Below are 24233 nucleotides of genomic sequence, written 5' to 3'. Positions count from 1 at the left end.
CTGGCGAGACCAATCAGCGAACGAATAACCGTGACAGAAGGACAGACAGACAGACGGAAGTGACCCTTAGACAATTATATATATAGATGTAGGTTTTTTTCCATGTTTCTAATAGTAATTTATTATATGTATACTGATATGTCTATATCTCAGGGTGTTTAGAATTAGATTTCATATAATTATGCCTGGTTGTGACATATAAGCAGCTTCAGATTGGCTATATAAGACATTTCTGTTTTTAAATGTTTTTTATTGAATTTTTAACAAAGGGCGAAGGGGGGGATATATAAGACATTTCTGTAACTGCTTTTATATATGTGGGCTCACTATCTTTGCTTGCTTGAATCCCTCTGAAACCTTATATACCTTTTGCCCCAATTGTTTTTAATTATAATCAATAAAATTGATTTGTACCTTATATTCGTGTGAGTGGTCTTGTGAATACTTTGATATTCACATGTAGGAATTAATATATGAGTGATCCACTTCCCTAAGTCATTGGATTAATGGAGAGACTTACAGTACCGTATTATGTCTCTAGCCAGAAAAATTGAAACACTTGAAATAGATCACCCTGTTTGTAATGACTCTATATAATATATGAGTTTCACTTTTTATATTGAAGAACTGAAATAAATGATTTTTTTGATGATATTGTAATTTTGTGAGCAGCACCTGTACTCGCCTACCACCGCCTATCTGGTAGTCCGCACTGTTACGCTCCTCTTCTCAGTGACATCACCACTCTCCAGACTCTCCGCATCACTCTAAGGGCTCGAGCTCACAACTTATTTTTTCAGACGAGTACTATCCATTGTTTTCACGGATAGCATTTGTACCTATGATATCCTATCACGGATAGCACTCGTACCTATGAAATTGCACGTGTCAGAATTTTTCCTTGGAACAAGTGCTCCGTGGAAACAATTGGAGACTTGTCTGACTTTGATCTGAGTGTCAAATAAAAATCAACAATGCAAGTCTATGGGCCTGTGAAAACAATCGGACCGCATTCAGATGACATCCGAGTGTGGTCCGAATTTCACAGATTGACAGAATGAGGAACCTTTATTTTCTCTCCAGGTCTGAGAAAAACTGATCAAACTCTGATCAAAGTCTCGCATGTGGAGTAACCGTTCGTGTGACCCTGCCCTATTCCTGTGCTGTAAGTATCTTTTACCATTTTTTTTCTGACGCCCCATAGGCTTACATTGTAAAAGCCACTTCGGGGTCATGCAGAGCCCGGCGTGACCTGGAGAGTCTGCAGAGCGCAGACTTCACTGAGAAGAGGAACAGAACAGCGCTGAATATCAGAGGAGACAGGGTAGGTGGTGAGTATATTAATGCACTGCAGTACATGCACATATGCACAGATTTAATAAAAAAAATCTTCATGGCAGCGCTTTTTTAAAATCTGCATTGGCAATACGTAACCAGCAGAGCGGAGTCGCTCAGTGTTGTGACACGATCATTGTCCCTTGTCATTTTCCTTTACTTGAACCAACTCAAATGTAATGAGAAACATACAAATAGTGAATTTAGCACATATTTTGCTCATAAAACATTAATTATTCTCGTATATGAATGTGTCGGATCTGAATGACGGAAGCTGAGACCTGTTTAAACCTGCTGTTCTGTTGGTCAAAAATGACCGACTTTGAACTTCAATATTCTTTAAAATATTCAAGATGCGGCTCTGAAACCCGTGGCCGACCGACCCATACTCATTTAAGTCAATCAACCACAAGTTTCAGAACCGCATCTTGAACACCCCAAAAAATACCAAAGTTCAAAATAGGTCTCCCCAGACCGAACAGAACAGCAGGGTTAATAGGATCTGTCTATACATAGAAGTCTGCTAAAGCTGCGCAACCGGGAGCTATATAACGTCTGTTTACAGGGTAACAAGGATTATAGAGCTCAGTAGTGATAACACAGGTAGGCTAGACTAAACTTCAGCCGCTACATAGCAACTATCCAGCTGCCCAACAACCGCAACCCTCCGTATACTGTGTATATCCCACCCAGTATCATGTTAGACATACGTCCACATGTAAATCACAGGGTGCGTCTTCCTAAAATTATAGAAAAAAAGCACAAATATAATATTTGCTATAACTCTGTTTAGCTGCTTCTTCATTATGGTGTTTAGAACAACTGGGTGACAACCTATGTGGTTGCCATAACCACTGCCTCATGGATGATCACTGATGGCCTTGCTTGAAGCTACTAGGCCTGAGTGTAAAATCTAAAGCAAGGCCCAAATCCACCATGTTCAATCCCAATACTAGTGTGGGAGACACCAGGGCCTGGTTGTAATGGACACCTCTGCACCCCTCATAGCTATGTCCCTGGATGTGACCCGGTATGTCCGTACTCCTGAATGACAAATATAGGGAATGTAGATGTAGGTGTCACCAACTTCCTGTTGGGAGTTGCGGGTGTTATTTTCTATTTGGATTTCCCTGTTGAGGCTTGGAGCAGTAGCTGTTGACTATCATCCTTTTTGGAGTTTGGAGGATGTTGGTGTTTCTGAGTCTTCTCAAGCTAAGTGTTCCGTTGTTTTGTTTGTCTATCCCAGTTGTCTTTAGCAGTAGTAAGGATTGACTAGCGCTCATCCTGTCCTCCCCGGTGCTGGACTTATCGCCAGGGTTAGGCAGAGTTTAGGTATCCTGCTCGGCGATAGGTGCAGAACCTATATAGGGATGATAGGACAGACAGTGTGATGTCAGATCGTTCCAGGGGTCTCCACTCACCCCTTCCTTAGTGTTTGGTTCCCCTTCTCTTATCACTTCGTGTTGCACTTAGTGTCACGCACAGTGTAGGACAGACCATCTCAGTAATGGGAATGTCTGTCTTCACTGAATATAGATTTTACCCATGAATTTAGAGTGAAAGATCAGTCATGGAGGAGAAATAAGCAGATTTCTCTGATCAGATATATTACAAAGTAACTTGTTTTAAATGTGTACTATTGATTTATGAAATAAAAATTAAAACAACGGTTACTCTTTAGCGTATGTTCAACCTTTAACAAATTGTGAGATAAAGTAGGTGCTGAAGAATCTTTAACCACAACCCATGTTTGGGGGGCTCAATGCCCCCTAGACCTTAGAACAATGAGGCTTACAGTAGGTTCTTCCACACCATTGCCAGCACATTCCACCATACCCTAATGTAGACTTAATCTGGTTTTACATTTGCGTCTGTATGCGCAGCGTACAATGCGCATGCGTCATGAGTACCTATCTTTAACATGGTGTACGCACGGACATGCGTTTGTATGCGTTTGCATGCTTTTGTGTATGCATGCATTTTTTTGCGGAGTGCGGTAGGCCGCGGCGAACGCAACATGTTGCATTTTTGAAAGCGTCAAAAATCAGTCAAATATGCGCAGGCATGCGCATGCGGATGAGTGCGTTAAAAAAACACATTACTGTCTATGGGAACGCATGTGTATGCAAGGTCATGCGTACGCATGCGTTCAATGCGCTTGCGTACTTCGGACTGCGCATGTCCAGGAACTGTTTTGAGACACACCCATGGAGACACGCCCTCCTGGAAATATCGAACACATGCGCATGCAAAAATGCATGCAAAAACTGCGATTCCTTGCTGTCATGCGTAAGCTGATGCGGACAAAGAACGCTGCGTTAGCATGCGTTTATGGTTGCGGATGATACGCTGCCCACTTAGACGCAAATGTGAAACTAGCCTTAAAGAGTGTTTCATAAAAAATGTCCTATTGTTTAAATCAGGTTTTTATGTTAAATGTACTTTTTTTTTTTGCAGTTTCCAATATCACTTTATATCTACAGTATATTGAAAAATCACCAGGTCTAGATTTGCACTTCTTGTTCTGTACAGAAAACTTTTCATCAGTCGCATTATCATAACAGAAAGGAATATCCACCGCACTCTCAAAGTCGTTATATTCAAGATACTCTATTTATTGGTACACGTCAAAGAAGCATGAACCAGTTGAAAACAGATTAGCGATAAAATAAGGAAGATGTTTCGACCCTTCCCAGGTCTTTATCACAAGGTCGCAGTACATATGAATCACTGAATTACAGCATATGGAAGCATGAGCTTGTTATATAGGGATAACTTAAAAGAGTCCATCCGTCTGGGGAATAGAAGAGAGTAACACAGGCACGGGATGAAACATCTCGATTTATTCAGTATCAAGTATGAGCACCACATGCAGAAATCCCTGCACTTACATGGCTTGACTGCTACCAGTGAGGTTACTAATAGTTGTTTGAGGAATGTTCAGTCACGCTGAATGCAACTGGGCAGATAAGTCATTAAGATCCACTGCTGGCAGCGCCCTTTGCAGTTGCCGACAAATGATGTCCTGGATGTGCTCGATGGGAGACAAGTCCAAAGACTCTGAAGCCAATGGTAGAACATTCAGGTCATGCAGGCTGCTCACAGTAGCACAAGCAACATGCGGTCTAGCGGCATCATGTTGAAAAACAGCTACTGGGACACTTTTGAGAAATGGCTGTACCATCGGTTCTACGATTGATCAATTTTGTACTGTAAGTGAAATTGCATAAAAAGCCATTGGCATCAAACAGTGTCTGCACAAACCATTAAAAGGCATTTGCATGACATTAGGCTACGAGTCAGATGTCCAGGTACAGGTGATCTCACACCATTGCTCTCAAAGGCTCTCATGGTGCAGAACAAGATGGCAATGTAGGCTAGAATGAAGGTCTATCCTTTTCAACGGATGTGTCCTGCTTCTGACTTGCAAGTTGGAGATAAGTCTGGAGACCATGTGGTCAACACTATGAAAATTCTTCACAAGGGAATGTTGCACTGGTTCTACTACCTTGATTATGGTGTCGGTTGGCATAAAGTATGGTAGCCAGACCCCTGTAGTCTTCATTCCAGGTGCACTAGCAGCTCAGCGTTACTTTGATTTGGTCATAAAACATGTGGTACGGCCATTTTATCAAAAGTGTCCCAAAAGTTGTTTTGAACATGAAGACGCCAAGCTGGATGTTGCTCGTGTTACTGTGAGCAACTTGTGTGATATTAATGTGCTACCATAACCTGCAGGGTCTTCAGACTTGTCTCCCATCAAGGACATCGGGGACCACATTGGTCAATAATTGCAAAGGGAGCTGCCGGCAGTGGATCCTGATGATTTAGCCAGCTACATTAAGCGAGGCAGAACATTCTTCAGACAACAATTATTGACCTCAATGATAATAGCCAAGGTAGGGATTTCTGAACATGGCCATCTTTTGCGATACTGAATACATTGAGATGTTTTGAAAAGTTTATTTTCATTTTTCTAATTATCTTTTGGTGTTGCGTTTTATATTGGTTGATGATTGTATATTTAGGTTTATAAATAAACTCTCACATGGTGTTTAGTTGACTTTGGGGGGGTTTATATTTCTACAGTGAAGGTATATTGCTACGATATGTCACCATATAACCTCTAGGGCCCCATCCAACCTGGGAATGAGCTAGTGCTCTGTGCACATCACTGTTTTTGCTTTGTAGAGTAGCCACAGGCTACGTATTGCAATATTTCCCTATTCTTGTGGCTGTGCTGCAATTCCCTGCACAGCCTAGGTGCCACTGTGCAGAGTAAACTTACAATGGTGCAGATTATGAAGGTAGCGCTGCATTTATTTCTTGATGGGAACCACAGATTGAATCACTAATACAGCCCATTTAATGTATGATGTCAGGAAAAAAGGAAATTAGCATGTGGTGCTTTTGGAATATATCAGTATTACTGCAGCTCCTGATAGCAGAATACAACAGAAGGGTTGGACATGATATTTCGGCAGAATTGCATCATGACGAAGACAAAATGCATCTCAGCCATTTAATCTACTATTCATAACTTCAGTTTTATGTAAATTAAGATAATTTAAAGGGGTTGTCCATTACTTTACCTGTCCTATTCATGTGAACTAACATTAATAAGCATTTTACTAAATAGATTGCTTTTCCAAATCCTGCAGTAAATGGAGCTGTTATCAAGGTCCCATGATCTGTGGCTGAGAATATCTTGCTTCCTTTGATGTCACGTCAAATTCTCCCTTAGTTCCGGGTTCTGGAAACTGTCGGGTGGGCGTGGCTTGTGGAGTGTGGGCGGGCCTAAATTCAGCAGAGCTCACTCTGTTTCTATGCATGTTACTGCTGCAGACACAACTCTCCCTGCAAACCCAGCCCTCCATTGTATATATATATGTATATATATATATATATATATATATATATATATATATATATACATGTACACACCCTGCTGGATACCCTGTGTGATATATATACACCCTACTTATTTCTCTCTCCATCCAATTAATCCATCCATTGCATCTATCTATCTAATCCATCCCGTCCATCCATTAGTGAGAGGGAGAAGGGAATAAACTTTATTGTCAGGGCGGGTGTTCTGGTGCTTTGTGCATTACTTCTATTCCCTTTAACAGTTTCCTGTACAGGAGATAGTGCTGATGCTGTGAAGCACCATGGAATAAATGGCGCTATAACAATAAATAATAATAATGCTGTGTAATGTTGGTGTAGAAGTGTGAGGGATTTAGGCAGAATTACAGGGGGTGTGCTCACTGCTGGCTTGCAGCCCAGCACAAGGAATGTTGGGAAATGTAGTCAGAAGAGAGCAGAGGAATCTGAAGAGGTAGTGATGACTGTGACAGTGGAGCTTATGCCAGGGCACAGGAAGAGAGGCAGAAAGGCATAAAAGAACATGAAACTTGGCAAAAAAGAACATGAAACTTGGCATAAAAGGTATATGGGGATCTTTAGGGGCATTATCTTTAAGCATTTATGGCAAAACCAGTAATCGAGTTAAGGTAGTGGACAACCTCTTTAATTCAAAATAAAATTTCCTTTGATTTTGCAATATACATTATGTCACATTTTTATTTCTGCCTTTTCAAATAACATAATCTGTGATTTATGGCATTATTTCAAGAGCCCATAGTACACCGACAGCTATAGTGCCACCTAGATTAAAAACAAATAAAAGGAAAACAAAGTCATAAAACAATTACAGCTATTTATTTATTGCCCCTTATTTATAAAGACGTCATATTTCGTAATGTTTCATGTTCACGTGGCTCTCAGACTCGTACATACACATTTCAGAAACAAGGGATAACAATGTAGTTTTTTTTTTAGATGGTATCATTTTATAGCATATCATGATAACACATATTTCTGCACAGCACCTACTTGACCATATGACATGAAAATGTAAGAACTATTAACAGAAAAGACTGTTCCAGTACTAAACGTGGCATTCACAGCAATGAAATGGTGTTTGCCAAATATCCAACTGCCCCTGTTCCTGAGAATTGTAACACATACGCTAATACCTGCCATTAACATGACCTTCCCTTTAACTCATGTGTGTGACAGCATATTCCTACTTTTAGGCAAATTAATTATGATTTCATTATTAAACAAACCACTTTCTCTTCCTTGTCCTAATTGTATATGTGTTATACTTACGCAGACTGTTCACCTCAAACACATTTGATGCAATCAGTGATGATGCATTTACTGGTCTTCCTCACCTAGAGTACTTGTAAGTATAAGCACCAACCCATTGCCATCATTAGATCTCATATAAACAGCACTATTTGCTGAGAGAACAGCAGGACTACATCCACTTTTCATGTTTTATTCACTACTGCTCTTTAATTTTTCATGTGGAGCAGAGTCTATAACTTGTAATGAAAAATCAAAACTTTTGTGTACAATGAGCCAAAGTGGCTGTGTTCCTGCTAATTCTAAATCCTGTCTATTTCATGTCTCATATAGATGACTCCAGTATTTGTTTAAGTCGTTGTGTTGGTGAATTTCTATTTTGATGCATGGTACCATGTTTGCGGCATGCTCGTATACCCCACTACTGTGCCACTGTGACTGATTTTAAATTTTAAGCCTTAAACCCTTGTAATACTTACAACTATAATACATATGACATGCAAGTTGGCTGATGATATCAAAAGATTTTACATCTATTTGTTCTCAATTCATACGAGGATGAGTGTGCTTGATGAGAGCGTATAATGGGGTGGGGAAGGGGTGGATATTGATTGGACCTGGAGGGCAAGTGTTATGCTTTTTCTATTATCCTTTAATACTGCAATTAATGAACCATCAATTCATAAAGCCATTACTGTATATGTCTTAGTCTGCAGGGAACATTACTATACCATTTAGGCTTCAGGCAAAAGATGCCATTCCCTTCCCCTGATGAAGTCTTGCCACATAACCAATCTTCTGTTTCTCTTTTCAGGTTCATAGAAAACAACAAAATTAAATCAATTTCAAGAAATGCTTTTCGTGGATTAAAATCTTTGATTCACTTGTAAGTACTGAATTCATATGTCAGGTTTTTATCATTTTTGTTATTTTTTATTTCATTTTTCCAATTAAGAGGCCAGATGCTTTAGTTAAAAAAGGGACTGATCTGACATAAACTCTTTCCTTTGCCAGAACTGTCAGAAACAAAGCAAAATGTAATCCTAACCCCGTAGGAGGATAAAACACTAGACAAAACAAAAAAACGGTATTTACAGAAAAAATTGAAAAAAAAAACCCCCATACCATAAAGCATTTAGTGAAACATTTTTCTCTATTCCTGTGAGCAACATGACTTAGTTTATTTAGTTTATGATAAAACTATATCCAATCCAAAATTAGAAGTGTTGTGTTGCATTAAAAACATGCCTGAATTCATAGTTTTACACCTATTGTAGAGCCTTAGAGGGCACTACATGACTTTGGGCTTATCTGCAAACTCTTATAAAGATACTTAGTATAGCCTCCATCTTTTTTAGGCTATGCGCACACGTTGCGGAATTTCCGCGGAAATTTCTGTGGCAATTTCACAACTCTCTGCCGCAGGAAATACGCATGTGAAATTGGCGTGCGTATTCCCGCTAAACACTAGTGTTTGCAAGCGTAATTAGCTTGCAGAATGCTAGCGTTTTCCAAGCGATCTGTAGCATCACTTGGAAAAATTATTGTCAGGTTGGTCACACTTGTCAAACATAGTGTTTAACAAGTGTGACCAACTTTTTACTATTGATGCTGCCTATGCAGCATCAATAGTAAAAGATAGAATGTTTAAAAATAATAAAAAAATTAAAAAATCGTGATAGTCTCACCTTCCGGCGGCCCCCGCAGCCTTCCTGATCCCCGCAATGCTCCCGGCAACGCCCGTTCCCAGTGATGCCTTTCGACAATGACCCCAGATGATGTAGAATCACGCAAGACCGCTACGTCATCAAAGGTCATTGTCGCAAGGCATCACTGGGAACGGGAGCTGCCGGGAGCATCACTAAGGCCTGGGCTGGATCCGAGGGCCGCCAGGAGGTGAGTATATAACTATTTTTTTATTATTTTATTTCTTTTTTTTAAAGGCCTGGAGGAGAGTCTCCTATCCTCCACCCTGGGTACCATCCACACATGATCCGCTTACTTTGCACATGGTGGGTATAGCGTCATGCGGAAAGTAAGAGGATCAATGCATTCCTATGTGTGCGGAATCGCCGCGATTCCGCACAAAGTGTGAGTGTGCTGCATATTTTTCCGCGATGCGATTCCGCCGCAAAAAAATACGCAGCATTAGCACAGCATTCCGGAATCCCATTGAATTCAATGGGTTGTGTTGTGTATGCGTTTTTGCGGCGAAAAAACGTGGCAAAAAAAGCATACAATCCGTAACGTGTGCACATAGCCTAAAGGAAAAAGATATTATTTTGTTTAGGTATAAGCTGTAACTTATATAAATTACAGTACAGACATTTCTCTAAAATCTTATCAAAATGCTGTGTAAAAAAACCCAAGCTCATAAACAGTGAATTTCAAATCCATATCGTCAATTTATGCTACGGATATCGCAATATAAGAGATACGTAGTAAGAAGGGCCCCTGGGAACTACACAAGATGTTTGTAATTAACATTATTGGAATTTTCTCACTTTTTTTTGTTTAGAAAAAGTTTATAAATTTTCAAAACAAAACCACATGGAGTAAAATCTTGGCTGAACTGTGTAACACATTGTTCAGATCCATGTATAATTAATAATGATGACATTAACATCATTGTAGATCTAAGGCTATTTCAACAAAGGCAGCACGCTTTCATGGAAGGCGGAAAACTATGTATGTGGGAGAATTATACACTTACCCAACACAGTACTTTAATTTTGTTACATTTGCCCACTAAGAAAAGTGGGAAGAAAATCTAGCAAATTAATAGGTCGGGTGATAGAGTAACAATGTTTCCCTTATTAGGGGTAATGGAAAAAAGATACTAAAAGTGAGAAAATGCAGTGCCCTAATGAGGCAGGGGGTAAACTTTTTTTTTAAGGTCTGATATCCATATATTTAATTGTGGTACAGTCACATGTTCAGGTAACTTTTGTGCAATTTTTTTCGTGAATGACATGAAAAATATCAAGAAGAAAGACTTGGGCCTAAAGAGGACTTTTAAAGGGGTTGTCCAGAACTTTTTTTTTAATATGGGCCTAAAAACTAACAGGCATATAGTTGCTAACAGAGGCTGCACGTCATCAGAGCAGCACTTCTTCTTCAAGGCTGCTCTGTTGATGGGGCAGTTAGGCAGCATCGAGTTGGCTGTCAGTCAGAATTTTTATAGTTAAAGTGGGTGTTATCAGACAGTTTTCACTGGGGGTGTGTACTTCTTCTTCCTGTATAATGCTGTCCAATCATACGCAGGCATCCCCGGCGCAGTATTTGATTGTACAGGCTGGTGTGACGTCATCTATGAAACATGACTCACTCACAGATAATATCTTGCCAGCCCTGGCTAATCAAAAGCCACACCGGGGATGCTGAAAGGTAAGAGGTTCTGTGGGCTTCATATATAGTCGCCAGGTACCACTGAAATGGACGCTGGACCGGAGTCCTGCGAATCAATCCGCTCATTTTTAAGGCTGACCAATCATAATCAAAAACATTTTTTTTTATTTTGCCTACTGTTGCTGGGATATTAGCAATAAAAGTATTTCAAACAAAATGAGTTAACTTTTTAAAGTCCACGTGGGTGCTATCAGACAGTTTTCACTGGGGGGCGTGTACTTCTTCTCCCTGTATAATGCTGACCAATCATGCTCAGGCAACACTCAAAGGAAAGTAGAACTCGCCTCTACCATAGATTAAAGCAGGTTTCTCAGTGTGTTAGATATAATTACACATGATCTTATTTTCTGGTCTAACCTTGTGTCAGTGTGAGAAGAGGGGCAGTGCAGCTGAGTTTAGCTGCGTCACATTACAGAGCCTTCTATCATCTCTTCTGCAGAGCGATTACAAGCTGCTTGAGCACAACAGACAAAAGTGTGATTACATCTCACACACTGAGAAACCTGCTCTGAGCTATTGTGGGGCATTTTTTTTCCTTTGAGTATTGCTGCCTGCTTTTGCTTGGTCAGCATTGAAAACTGTCTGATAACTCTCACTTAATATAAATTAACTCTGTGCCACATACTTTGATTGCTAATATCCCCACAAAGCAAAGGCATAATTGAAAAGGGCAAAATCAGGATAATAGTGTAATATTATATCAGATCTCCCATATTTAAGGGTTTATACAGGATTTTCTAGTGCACATTACAGCTTTGCTTTACTGTGGGGATACTCAAACGGACTTGAACAGAGACACTGAGAAATCATTTCATTGTGCAATGTAGGTGTATACATTAAAGATCAATAGAAGAAAATGAAACATTGGGTGTACTCGTCCTGATTCATGGAAAAAAAAGCAGGGGTCGGAGTGAAAATCTGATTGCTCATGTTAACCCCTTAAACACCCCTGTCATTCTCTGACAACAGCATCTAAAAGGCGAATAATCTGGGAGGTGCATCACTCCTTGCACTTATAGGCCCTCCCCTGCAAAATGAATGTGGGGTGCTATGGCAGCTGGGGGACCTGCTGATTGCAGCTGTCCTTGCCATGTTTGTTCTCCTATAAAGTCCAACTAAAGGCTGAGCTTCATAAGAGGCCATGATTTTATCCATATTAGACTAGACAATGTCAAGTTCAGGTCCCCTAAGGAGACTAAAAAATAAAGTAAAAAAGAAAAATAGTTTTTTTAAAAAAAATATGTGAAATAAAAAAGTATAAAAATTCAAATCACCTCCCTTTTCCCAATTAAAAATAAAGAAATAAAAACATTAACATACCGGTTCTTGGTATCACCGCATTCATAAAAGTCTAAGGCTAGGTTCATATTGCGTTAGAGCAATCCGTTTAGCGCCTAGCGCTAGCGGATTGCGCTAACGCAATGTTGTTTTATGGGGTCGCGTAAAACATCCCCGCTCTCGCAGATCTCAGATCTGCGAGAGCGGGGAACGGACCTCAGGCGCACCGCTGACGCTGCAAGCAGCGTCCGCGGCGCGCCACAAAACACCGGCACATCGCTAGCGCGAAAATGACACGCGCTAGTGATGCGCGTCACCATTGCTGTTAATGGGCGCGCTAACGGATGCGTTGCACGGCGTTAATTTTGCCGTGCAACGCTGTCCGTTAGCGCGGTCACATTAATGCAATATGAACCTAGCCTTAATATAGAAAAGAGAAAAAAATTGAATCAAAAGGCTTGTTACAAATCCACCAAAAGATGAAACAAAAAGCGATCAAAATGTACGGTGTGTATTTCAAAATGTTATTAATAAAATCATCAGCTCACCATGCAAGATAAAAAGCCCTCAGTCACATCAATGGAAAAATGAAACATTATTATGGTATTGTTTTTTGTTTTTTTTTACAAAATCATTATTCACCCCCCCCAGTTAAATAATAATAATAATAAAGTTTGGAATAACCATAGTTATACTGACCTGGAGAATCCTGTTTCCAGGTAATTTTCACCATACAATTAAAGGGAACCTGTCACCCCCAAAATCAAAGGTAAGCTAAGCCCACCGGCATCAGCGGCTTATCTACAGCATTCTGTAATGCCATAGATAAGCCCCCGATGTATCCTGAAAGAGGAGAAAAGAGGTTAGATTATACTCACCTAGGTGGGCGGTCCAAACAGATGGGCGTCGCGGTCCGGCTCGGGACCTCCCATCTTCTTACGATGACGTCCTCTTTTGGTCTTCACGCCGCGCAGCAAAGTACTGCAGTGCGCAGGCGCAGGGAAAGGTCAGAGAGGCCCGGAACCTGCGCACTGCAGTACTTTGCTCTGCCCTCAACAGGACAGACAAAGTACGCCGGAGCCGGAAGACCAGAAGAGAACGTCATCTGATGAAGATAGGAGACCCGAACCGGACAAGCAGAGGGACCGCCCCTGGGTGAGTATAATATAACCTCTTTTTCTCATCTTTTAGGATACATCGTGGGCTTATCTACAGCATTACAGAAAAAACAAGCCTTCGTACGGCTACGTAGATGGAGAAATAAAACTATTATGGCCCTTGGAGGAAGGAGAGTAAAAAACAGAAATGCAAAAATGTTCATTGGCCTCAACAGGAAGAGGTTAACACAAAAATTAAAAATTAACGAGGCCGTAAATCTATAGGGCAAATCTAACCTACACATTATGGTGAGAATGATAAGCTAGGGGTGGATATACATTATTCTATATGTGCTGCAGTAGCACCCCCTGCTGGATAAAAGAATGTTTGGATTCCCTTGGCATAAACACAATAAGTCTATCAATGACTCCAGTTTCAAAGATGTGCCAGGTATCAGTCTAGGAACTGTGCCATTCTCTAAAGGATATCTATCTGCGGTCAGCGACCTTATGTTACTTCATCGTTATTAACTTGCGGTGTGTTAATAGCAGCATTTCATGTACATAGAAAAAGGCTTAGATCTTTGAGTTCAGGTCATGGAAAATGGGTGCAAAAACAAGCAAATTTATATTTTTGTTATTTGTGGGGGGATCGTCACTCATCACCTTTCCTGACTTCAATACGCAGAATAAACATTCCACTGGTGAGATCCAGAAAACTCCTTGGCTGCTAATACATGCAGGAAGTATTGCAGCTTATAGTCACTTTGAATTTCCCAAAATTAATACAGTAAACCTATTTCTGAGTGTGAACTTTACATAAAGTTGTGAATCTGTTTGTATTACAGGAGCCTGGCCAATAATAACCTGCAGTCTCTTCCAAAAGACGTCTTCAAAGGGCTGGACTCGCTAACAAACGTGTAAGAGAGAAATGATCGCAATGCATAAAAAGTGTATACAGTACAATTGCAACAAAACGTGTCTGTATGAAAGCAGGAGCACCGAAACACACTCTTTGGTTTTCCAGGATCAAAAAACTGTACAAGCTTTCTGCCTAAAACAGCTCCACACCTGCCTGCAGGTTGCATCTGGTATTGCAGCTCAGCTTTGTTAACCCTTCCATGATCCGGTGATATTTTTTTTTTTTCATTTTTGTCCTACTTTTTTCCAAAATTCATAACTTTTTTTTTCTTCATCAACATGGCCATTTGAAGGCTTTTTTTTAATGCATGGCAAGTTTTAAATGACACCGTTCACTTCACCAAACAATGTACTGAAAATGGGAAACATGATAAGCGGGATGAAATGGTGGAAAAAAAAGTAGTTGCAGCATTGCTTTTTGGGGGTTTTGTTCTTATGGCATTCACTCTACGGTAAAAAAGTAGTTTACACAATTCTTCAAGTAGATACAAAGTTACCAAACTTTTTTTTTTAGATTTTGGTGGTTTAATGGTTTCTAAAGTTTTCCCCCAAAATAGTTTGTGTTGCCATTATCCGTAATTTAATTAACTTTTTGTCTATGGAACTGTTTAGATGTTTGTTTTTTTTTGTGTGGCAAGCTGAAATTTTTATTGATAACATTTTGCATACGTTTTGATTTGCATTTTAATGCATTTTTGGAGGAGGTGACCAAAAACAGCAATTCTTGGGCTTTAATTATTTTTACAAATAGTTTGATTATTCTTTTTTTTCAAATATCATTTTTATCTAACACTTAATAAACCAACATTGTTTTATCCATTTGTATAGTCAACACTTGAGAGCGCTGAGTTCGAAACGCGTCGCCTTTTGCTCTTCTATTTCTGCACACCTGAGTGACTTTTTATACTATGGATAAATAAAGTTGAATGTTTTACCCGGGGGCTGGAACAGTACCCCTTTTTTCTTCTAGTAACAGAAGGCCTCTTTGTAAGTAGCACAGAACATATGAGATAATTACCAATAGTCAACAATGATGGGTTCTAAGGAGCCAATGTTCTGCTTTCTCATACACACAGCTAAAAAACTTTACGATATCTACGTTTTTGGGGGGGTCTCCTGCTATATGTAAGCAACAGACACGCAACTTTATGCAGCCCCAAGATATATTAGGATTTATTAACAGACATTATTTGGAATAAGACATTTGAGAAGAGGAACGACCACACTGATTCTCATAATGACAGGGCTGCAATTTCCTATACCGCCGTAAGGGTCTGTCTGGAGTGTCTCGAGTTTTCCAGAACTCAGACTATGATACTATTAATTGATTTGTATGGCACATAAGCGGTCAGGCACCAATGGAATCAATTAATGAGCATTAGCAAGCACTTTGGCTCCTTCATTCTAGGAACTGGTCTTAACGACATAACAGACAATGACTAAAGGAGAGATTCCCGTTGCCCCTAGAAAACTGTGCAGTGTGGATGTACATGTACTGTGGGCAGTGACAGCGTCAGGAAGTTTCTAGGATGGGGGGTTAAAAACCTGGCCGATACTAAAGGCACCAATATGAGTTGGCCATTCTCCCTATGTCTGTCTCAGTTGGCCACTATACAAAACGGAAATGTGAAAATGATCCATAACCAAAATGGGCAGTAGACGTTCGTGAAGCTAGCCATGCACACCAGAACTTCTCTATCCAAATGTACGATTGGTTTCTTAACTATGGCCATGAAATGCGCCTGCTAGCTTGAAACGCGTTAATTCTTTGATAAAGCTCCAGGATTTATGGATAATTGTGGTATGGGATCTTCTCTATCAATTTTGGAATTATACCACAGCCTACTATCCATGTCATACGGTGCCTCCATTAATCATTACAAAGTGGACTTCAGGCTGTAGCTGGTCAAATGGCATTAGCCAGACATAAATATATGAAATGTTTTGCCTGATTTAGGAAAGCTGTTTTAAAGTAGGAAATTCTAGGTTAGCATCGGAATAAACCATGTACGTTTTAATGTCTAGTGTGGTTCGGTTTGGTGTAGGAAGAGTTATTTCCATGTCAGCCCTTCATGGCTGAGACAGAAGTATGTTTGTCCAGATCAGACTGGTGAAGCTACAGAAGCACCAGAGAGCCGATGAGCTGTGTGGGTCCATACAGTCATGTTGGCCAGCCCCTTTCTGACTTGATTGCCTCCGCCTGGCCAATAGTCAACCCAAGCCGACTCTGGCTGCATCAAGCGCATGTACAGAAGCCAAGGCCAATGTACCTTCCTTTACTGCGCATGCACTGGATGCTGATGGAGCTGTCAGAATGCAGCTGGCCAGCATGACTGTTCAGGAGAGAGCAACCGCCTCTGTGATTCTTCAGCCACAAGTAACCACACATGAAAAAATATTTGTAGGGACAGGTTTAATTGTTACTTGCTGCACTTTAAACGGAGCCTTTAAAGGGGTTTTCTCAGACTTTAATTATTTTTGTGTATGGGGCCAAGAACTATCCGGCAGATAGCTGCTAACTACCTGCCTATTCGGAACAGGGACGATCTCTGCCCCCTCAGTCAGCGATTCCCATGCTTCACTTTACATCTCGTCCCAGAGGAGCTCTGTCTCTTCCGGTCTGCTCTATCGATGGGCGTCACTGCAGACGTCAAGTTGATTGACAGTCGGCTCCCCACAGTTACTTTAAAGATTCTACAGGTGACCATAGTCAGAGACCAGACTAGTCCAGCTCCAAATCCGGCCAGATCTTCTTAGTGCCATTGCAGATGATTTTCCCTTGCGTGGACCTAGGAAAAGACCCATCAATCACCTCTAGGAGCAATGCGAAGAGATTTAGGAAGATCTTCAAAGTATATTTTCTTTTAAAATTCGAGAGCGTTTCAGAGAATAATATACCTAGCTGCAATTGTGGGGGGCATGAATCGTCCGTCAGGTTCCCTTCAAGTCAATAGTGGCTGTTTAGAGGGGCGAATGGTTCTGCCAACTTCCCTTAAAGTGTTCATTGTGTATATGTATGCGTTCTTTTTCCTTTTTTCTTAAGATAGACCAGATTTTGTGACTTAGATCAAAAGGCCAAACCGAAGAAAGGGACAGCACCACGCCGGATAGTGAAAAGCAGCTCACATATTTATTCTGCCTCCTGCGGCAATGTTTCGGTCCGAAGACCTTTGTCAAGCCCGGACTGAAACGTTGCCGCAGGAGGCAGAATAAATATGTGAGCTGCTTTTCACTATCCGGTGTGGCGCTGTCCCTTTCTTCGGTTTGGATTTGGATGTTCTGTCTGGGATGGACCCCCTGGTGAGGACGTGCGCCCCAATGTCCACAGAGACTATATGATTACAGGGTGCGGCTTTACTGTTTTCTTTGAAACTTCGATCCAAAGGTGTCAGATTTACTAAGTTTGTACTTGTTATTTTGGGATAATACAGCTCTGGTACCAAATCTTCCCTTTGAACTTCAGAACTCCTGTACAAATACAGTAGATACATACATTGTGCATTAGGTCCTGTCCTCTCTTTAGTATACTATGGGAAAATCCAATATTCTTCAGACCAGAAGTCCCTAGATGACTTGGAATATCAAGTTACACCTGTTTTATTATCCATGAAGAGTTTTCCTTCAGAATTGTTTAATGGAAACTCCTTATTAATTACATGTCTGGAGATTTCCTGGCAGAGTAAATCACAGGAGGAAATCTGTTATGGGATAAATATTAACATTGAATGGAAATGAATGCTCCGTGCAAGTCCCCAGTGGTGGAGGGAATACCGCTGTACAGACTCAATGACACCGTGATCAAGAACAAAGAGAACCATCAAATGTGAAAGAAATGTTACACGGCACACACGGCTACCTAGGAAATAAAATAAATCCTTGCATATTCCCAGCCGTGTCAATTCTACCGGTGGATGGCCATGAAAAGCTAATAGATCAGATGGTTTATGGATAGCTCCAGTGCTGTAAATTAAAGGGCTCCCTGGACAAAAAGTAAGGAATATTCTAAAACAAAATAATAAGCATTACTTACCCCTTAAATCCACCGCCACCCCAGTCCCAATCACTGGACTCAGTAATCGAGTGTCGTATTTGCAGACACCACCATTGAAGCAATGGTCAAGAGAATGATGGATCGTGCCCCATCAGTTCTGAAACTGGCAGGGATCGTCTAAGCCACTAAGTCTAATTAATGCTTATTTCTTTGGTATATAAGATTCCGTTTTTAAAAAATCCTTTTAAATTAGCAATTTGCTACAAGGGACCCATATACTGTTCTTGCACATGGACCAATGGCGAAACCGCTCCCTTAAGTAAAACTCTGACTTGGCGCTTGTATGGGAGACAAAAACTTACTAACCCAGAGTGTACATTAAGACAGTTAGGACACAATTCACATTTTGGGACTTTTTTTGTTTTACAGTGGTCTGGAATTAGCTTTAAATTAGGATAATGGGGTGGGTGGATGTTACATGTGCAAAGGCCTACTGCGCTTGGAGGGTCCTAGGTCATTTGGGTAATCGTAGGCAGAAAATCTCAGCACCAATATGATGATCGAGAACAAAGATCTTGATGCAGTAAGTGAATATTGTATTTTGATCCGGTAAGAAAAGGACCAAAGTAAAATATTCACTTATTGAATCAAGATCTTCGTTCTCTATCATCATCATTTCGGTGCTGACGTTTCTTGCCTACATGAAGTCAGGCCTACGATCATTTCCTCGAGCCTGTACACTTCAGGAGCAGTAGTGCCGGTCTTTCCTCAGGAATCATTTGGGTAAATGTCATATCTTAAGTCAAGAGAAAAGATGATGGCTCCATATACATTACATAGGGAATAGGTTTTCGGTGAACCTGTAAACTGTTCTGGTTATTTCTTTTTGTCAGTGTTTTCAGGAAACATGAGATTTTAGTAAGTGGATCTTCTGTTTTCTGTTACCTGTAATCTTTACGCTGTTTCATTTTTATATTTTAGAGACCTAAGGGGAAACTCCTTTCATTGTGACTGCAAATTGAAATGGCTAGTAGAGTGGCTCGATAAAACCAATGCAACGGTGGAGCAGATTTATTGTGAAAGTCCTCCCGAATATAAGGGACGCAAAATCAACAGTCTGTCTGCTAAAGATTTTGATTGCATAACAACAGGTAAGAAAGGCAGGAAGCTAAAGGGAATATTTCACTGAATAATGTCTATTGCATTACCTATTACTGTCACTCTGTATCTTTGTGTGTATATACAGTATATATACTATATACAGTGGGTACGGAAAGTATTCAGTCCCTTGACATTTTTCACTCTTTGTTTCATTGCAGCCATTTGGTAAATTCAAAAAAGTTCATTTTTTCTCACTAATGTACACTCTGCACCCCATCTAGACTGAAAAAAACAGAAATGGAGAAATTTTTGCAAATGTAATAAAAAAGAAAAACTGAAATATCACATGGTCATAAGTATTCAGACCCTTTGCTCAGACACTCATAAGTCACATGCTGTCCAATCCCTTGTGATCCTCCTTGAGATGGTTCTACTCCTTCATTGGAGTCCAACTGTGTTTAACTGTGGAGTCCCGACATGCGCCGTACTAGTACTGCAGTGCTAGTACGGCGGCACGATTGCGCGGTCTCACGGTGAGCGCCGCGGCGATCGCGTGCGGGTGTCAGCTGTATGTGACAGCTGACACCCCGCAGCAATGCCCACGATCAGTGCTAGCGCCGATCATGGGCATTTAACCCCTCTGATGCCGCTGTCACTAGTGACAGCGGCATAGAGAACAATCGCACAGGGAGGGGGCTCCCTGCGCTCTCCCACCAAAACGTGATGTGATCGTGTTGTTCCGGTGGTCTCCATGGAAACCCCGGGTCCAAAATGACCTCAGGGACCTTCCGGGTCCTTCAGTGAGAGATCAGCGATCTGACTTTTTTACAAATCCCCAAATAAGGAAAAAAAATAAAAATAAACATTTTTCCAATAAATCCATTTATTTATGTAAATAAAAAAATAAATAAAAGTACACAAATTTGGTATCGCCGTGTTCTTTATGACCCTCTCTATAAAACTATCCCACTAGTTAAACCCTTCAGTGAACACCGTAAAAAAATAAATAAAAAACGAGGCAAAAAACAATGCTTTATCATCATACTGCCGAACAAAAAGTGCAATAAAACGCGATCAAAAAGACGGATGTAAATAAAAATGGTACAGCTGAAAACGTCATCTTGTCCTGCAAAAAACAGGCTGCCATACAGCTCCATCAGCAGAAAAATAAAAAAGTTAGCTCTCAGAATAAAGCGATGCGAAAACAATTATTTTTTAATGTAAAATACCGTAGTTTTTATTGTGTAAAAGCGACAAAACATAAAAAAATAAATAAATGAGGCATCGCTGTAATCGTACTGATCCGATGAATAAAACTGCTTTATCAATTTTACCACACACAGAACGGTGTAAACTAGTCCCGCAAAAAACAAGACCTCACATGACTCTGTGGGCCAAAATATAGATAAATTATAGCTCTCAAAATGTGGTGATGCAAAAACTATTTTTTGCAATAAAAAGCATCTTTTAGTGTGTAACAGCAGCCAAACATAAAAACCCGTTATAAATAGTAAATCAACCCCCCCTTTATCACCCCCTTAGTTAGGAAAAAAAAATAAAATTCAAAATATGTATTTATTTCTATTTTCCCATTAGGGTTAGGGTTGGGGCTAGAGTTGCGGTTAGGGTTTGGATTACGTTTACGGTTGGGGTTAATGTGTGAAAACTGTAAAGTGCTGCGGAATATGTTAGCGCTATATAAAAATAAAGATTATTATTATTATTATTATGGCTGGGATTAGGGGTGTGTCATGGTTAGGGGTGTGGTTAGGGTTATGGTTGGGATTAGGGGTGTGTTGGGGTTAGGGCTGTGGTTAGGGTTGGGATTAGGGTTAGGGGTGTGTTCGGGTTAGGGGAGTGGTTAGGTTTATGGTTGGGATTAGGGTTAGGGGTGTGTTAGGGTTAGCGTTTGAGTTAGAATTGGGGGATTTCCACTGTTTAGACAGATCAGGGCTCTGCAAACGCGACATGGCATCCGATCTCAATTCCAACCCATTCTGCGTTGAAAAAGTAAAACGTTGCTACTTCCCTTCCGAGCTCTGCCATGCGCCCAAGCAGTGGTTTACCCCCACATATGGGGTATCAGCGTACTCAGGACAAATTGGACAACTTTTGCAGTCCAATTTCTCCTGTTACCCTTGTGAAAATAAAAATTTGGGGCTAAGAAATCATTTTTGTGGAAAAAAAAATATTTTTTATTTTCACGGCTGTGCGTTATAAACTTTAGTGAAACAATTGGGGGTCCAAAATTCTCACAACACATCTAGGTAAGTTGCTTGGGGGTCTAGTTTCCAAAATGGGGTCACTTATGGGGGGTTTCCACTGTTTAGGCACATCAGGGGCTCTCCAAACGCTACATCTCAATTCCAGGCAATTCTGCATTGAAAAAGTCAAACGGTGCTCCTTCCCTTCCGAGCTCTGCCATGCGCCCAAACAGTGGTTTAACCCCACATATGGGGTATCTGCGTGCTCAGGACAAATTGTATAACAACTTTTGAGGTCCAATTTCTCCTGTTACCCTTGGTAAAATAAAACAAATTGGATCTGAAGTAAATTTTTTGTGAAAAAAGTTAAATGCTCATTTTTTTTTTACAGGAAAGATATATATCTTTGTACCGTGTTAGCCAGTAGATAGAAAAATATTTAGATGTGAGAGTCCTCAGTGATTGATACCTGTTAATGGCTTACTGAAAAGATGGTAACAAAGTGAAAGCTTTCGAGACTACGCAGGTCTCTTCATCAGGCAAAGACTAATGCAAATTCTAAGGAATCACATACTTATACACAACACAGCACAGAGAGAAAGAAGGCAATAGATAAGACAAGTGACGAAAAGCAGATTTATCATTATGTGAGAGGGATAGACAGATATTGGAACAGTTCATAGATAAGGAAGTCTTAATGTTTTATGGTCCTCTGAATGGGTCTGGTTCTGTGTTGTGGTGACCCCAGAAGGTCTGAAGAGGAAATTCCTTAATTGATGTGAAAAGACATACCGGTAAATCCATGCGACACATTCATTCATGCTCTGAGTGTGTCAAAGGTACTCATGAGTTTATACTTGCAGACTCTTCTGTCTTTCTGAGATTTGCAAAAAAATGGGGAGACAAAGAGCGCAATAGGATCTTATCCACATTACACAGGAGAGAATATACACCAAATTTGCTCACCTGGTTAGGATGAGATAAGAGCATAAAGTGTTGTGAATTTGCTTTTTGGCTCCCTCTAGTGGTTACTAGTTTTTTGACTCTGGTTTTTCTGTCTTTCCTTTTATCCGCACCTGGGTCGTTAGTTAGGGGCGTTGCTTTATAAGCTCCCTGGACACTCAGTTCTATGCCTGGCAACGTAGTTATCAGAGCTAATCTGCTGTGCTCTTGTCTACTGATCCTGGTCCGGTTATTCAGCTAAGTCATTTACTTTGCTTTTTGCTATTTGTTTTTGGTTTTGTATTTTTGTCCAGCTTGTTCCTAATCTGTATCCTGACTTTTGCTGGAAGCTCTAGGGCGCTGGTGTTCTCCCCCCGGACCGTTAGACGGTTCGGGGGTTCTTGAATTTCCAGTGTGGATTTTTGATAGGGTTTTTTGTTGACCATATAAGTTACCTTTCTATATTCTGCTATTAGTTAGCGGGCCTCTCTGTGCTAAACCTGGTTCATTTCTGTGTTTGTCATTTCCTCTTACCTCACCGTTATTATTTGTGGGGGGCTTCTATCCTGCTTTGGGGTCCCTTTCTCTGGAGGCAAGAGAGGTCTTTGTTTTCCTCTACTAGGGGTATTTAGATTCTCCGGCTGGCGCGAGTCATCTAGGATCAACGTAGGTATGACCCCCGGCTACTTCTAGTGTTGGCGTTAGGAGTAGATATATGGTCAACCCAGTTACCACTGCCCTATGAGCTGGATTTTTGTATCTTGCAGACTTCCACGTTCCTCTGAGACCCTCGCCATTGGGGTCATAACAGTTTGCCAGGCCTATATTAAATGTTTAATGCATTGCAAAAGAGGGATTATAAGAAAGAAGATTCTGAGTTTTTTTTTTTCTCCTCTCTCATTTTTTTTTTTTTTTTCTTCATCCCCTTTACCTCAGAGTGGCTTATGCTTGCTGCAGACATGAATGTCCAGACCTTGATTACAAGTGTGGACCAGCTGGCTACTCGTGTGCAGGGCATACAAGATTATGTTATCAGAAGTCCTGGGTCAGAACCTAAGATACCGATTCCTGAACTGTTTTCCGGAGACAGGTTTAAGTTTAGGAATTTCAAGAATAATTGTAAATTGTTTTTGTCCCTGAGACCCTGTTCATCTGGAGACTCCGCTCAGCAAGTAAAAATTGTTATTTCGTTCTTACGGGGTGACCCTCAAGATTGGGCTTTTTCGCTGGCGCCAGGAGATCCGGCATTGGCTGATATTGATGCGTTTTTTCTGGCGCTCGGTTTACTTTATGAGGAACCCAATCTTGAGATTCAGGCAGAAAAGGCCCTGCTGGCTATGTCTCAGGGGCAGGACGAGGCTGAAGTGTATTGCCAAAAATTTCGGAAATGGTCCGTGCTGACACATTGGAACGACTGTGCACTGGCCGCTAATTTTAGAAATGGTCTTTCTGATGCCATTAAAGATGTTATGGTGGGTTTTCCCATTCCCACAGGTCTGAATGATGCTATGGCACTGGCTATTCAAATTGACCGGCGATTGCGGGAGCGCAAGACCGCAAATTCCCTCATGGTGTTGTCTGAACAGACACCTAATTCGGTGCAATGTGATAGAAAAACCGCAAATTCCCTCATGGTGTTGTCTGAACAGACACCTGATTTAATGCAATGTGATAGAATCCTGACCAGAAATGAGCGGAAAATTCATAGACGCCGGAATGGCTTGTGCTACTACTGTGGTGATTCTACACATGTTATCTCAGCATGCTCTAAACGTATAGCTAAGGTTGTTGGTCCGGTCA

At 40.7% G+C, this 24233-nt stretch overlaps 1 protein-coding gene across 2 annotated transcripts in view; it reads left to right on the top strand.

The window, feature by feature from the left end:
• The window catches only part of LGI1 (leucine rich glioma inactivated 1), a 52196-nt gene that overhangs the window by 16508 nt on the left and 11455 nt on the right, over nt 1–24233 (top strand). The window contains exons 3-6 of one of the 2 annotated variants that reach the window (XM_069753764.1): nt 7517–7588; nt 8306–8377; nt 14123–14194; nt 19168–19337. In XM_069753764.1, coding sequence (XP_069609865.1) covers nt 7517–7588; nt 8306–8377; nt 14123–14194; nt 19168–19337 — 386 coding nt within the window. The remainder of the gene's footprint in view (nt 1–7516; nt 7589–8305; nt 8378–14122; nt 14195–19167; nt 19338–24233) is intronic. The other variant, XM_069753765.1, reaches the window with a different exon arrangement.

Source organism: Ranitomeya imitator, chromosome 2 (genome assembly GCF_032444005.1).
Source record: "Ranitomeya imitator isolate aRanImi1 chromosome 2, aRanImi1.pri, whole genome shotgun sequence".
NCBI classification, from domain to species: Eukaryota; Metazoa; Chordata; class Amphibia; order Anura; family Dendrobatidae; genus Ranitomeya; species Ranitomeya imitator.
Note: the sequence above shows the minus strand (reverse complement) of the source record. Positions and strands in the feature narration are given on the sequence as shown.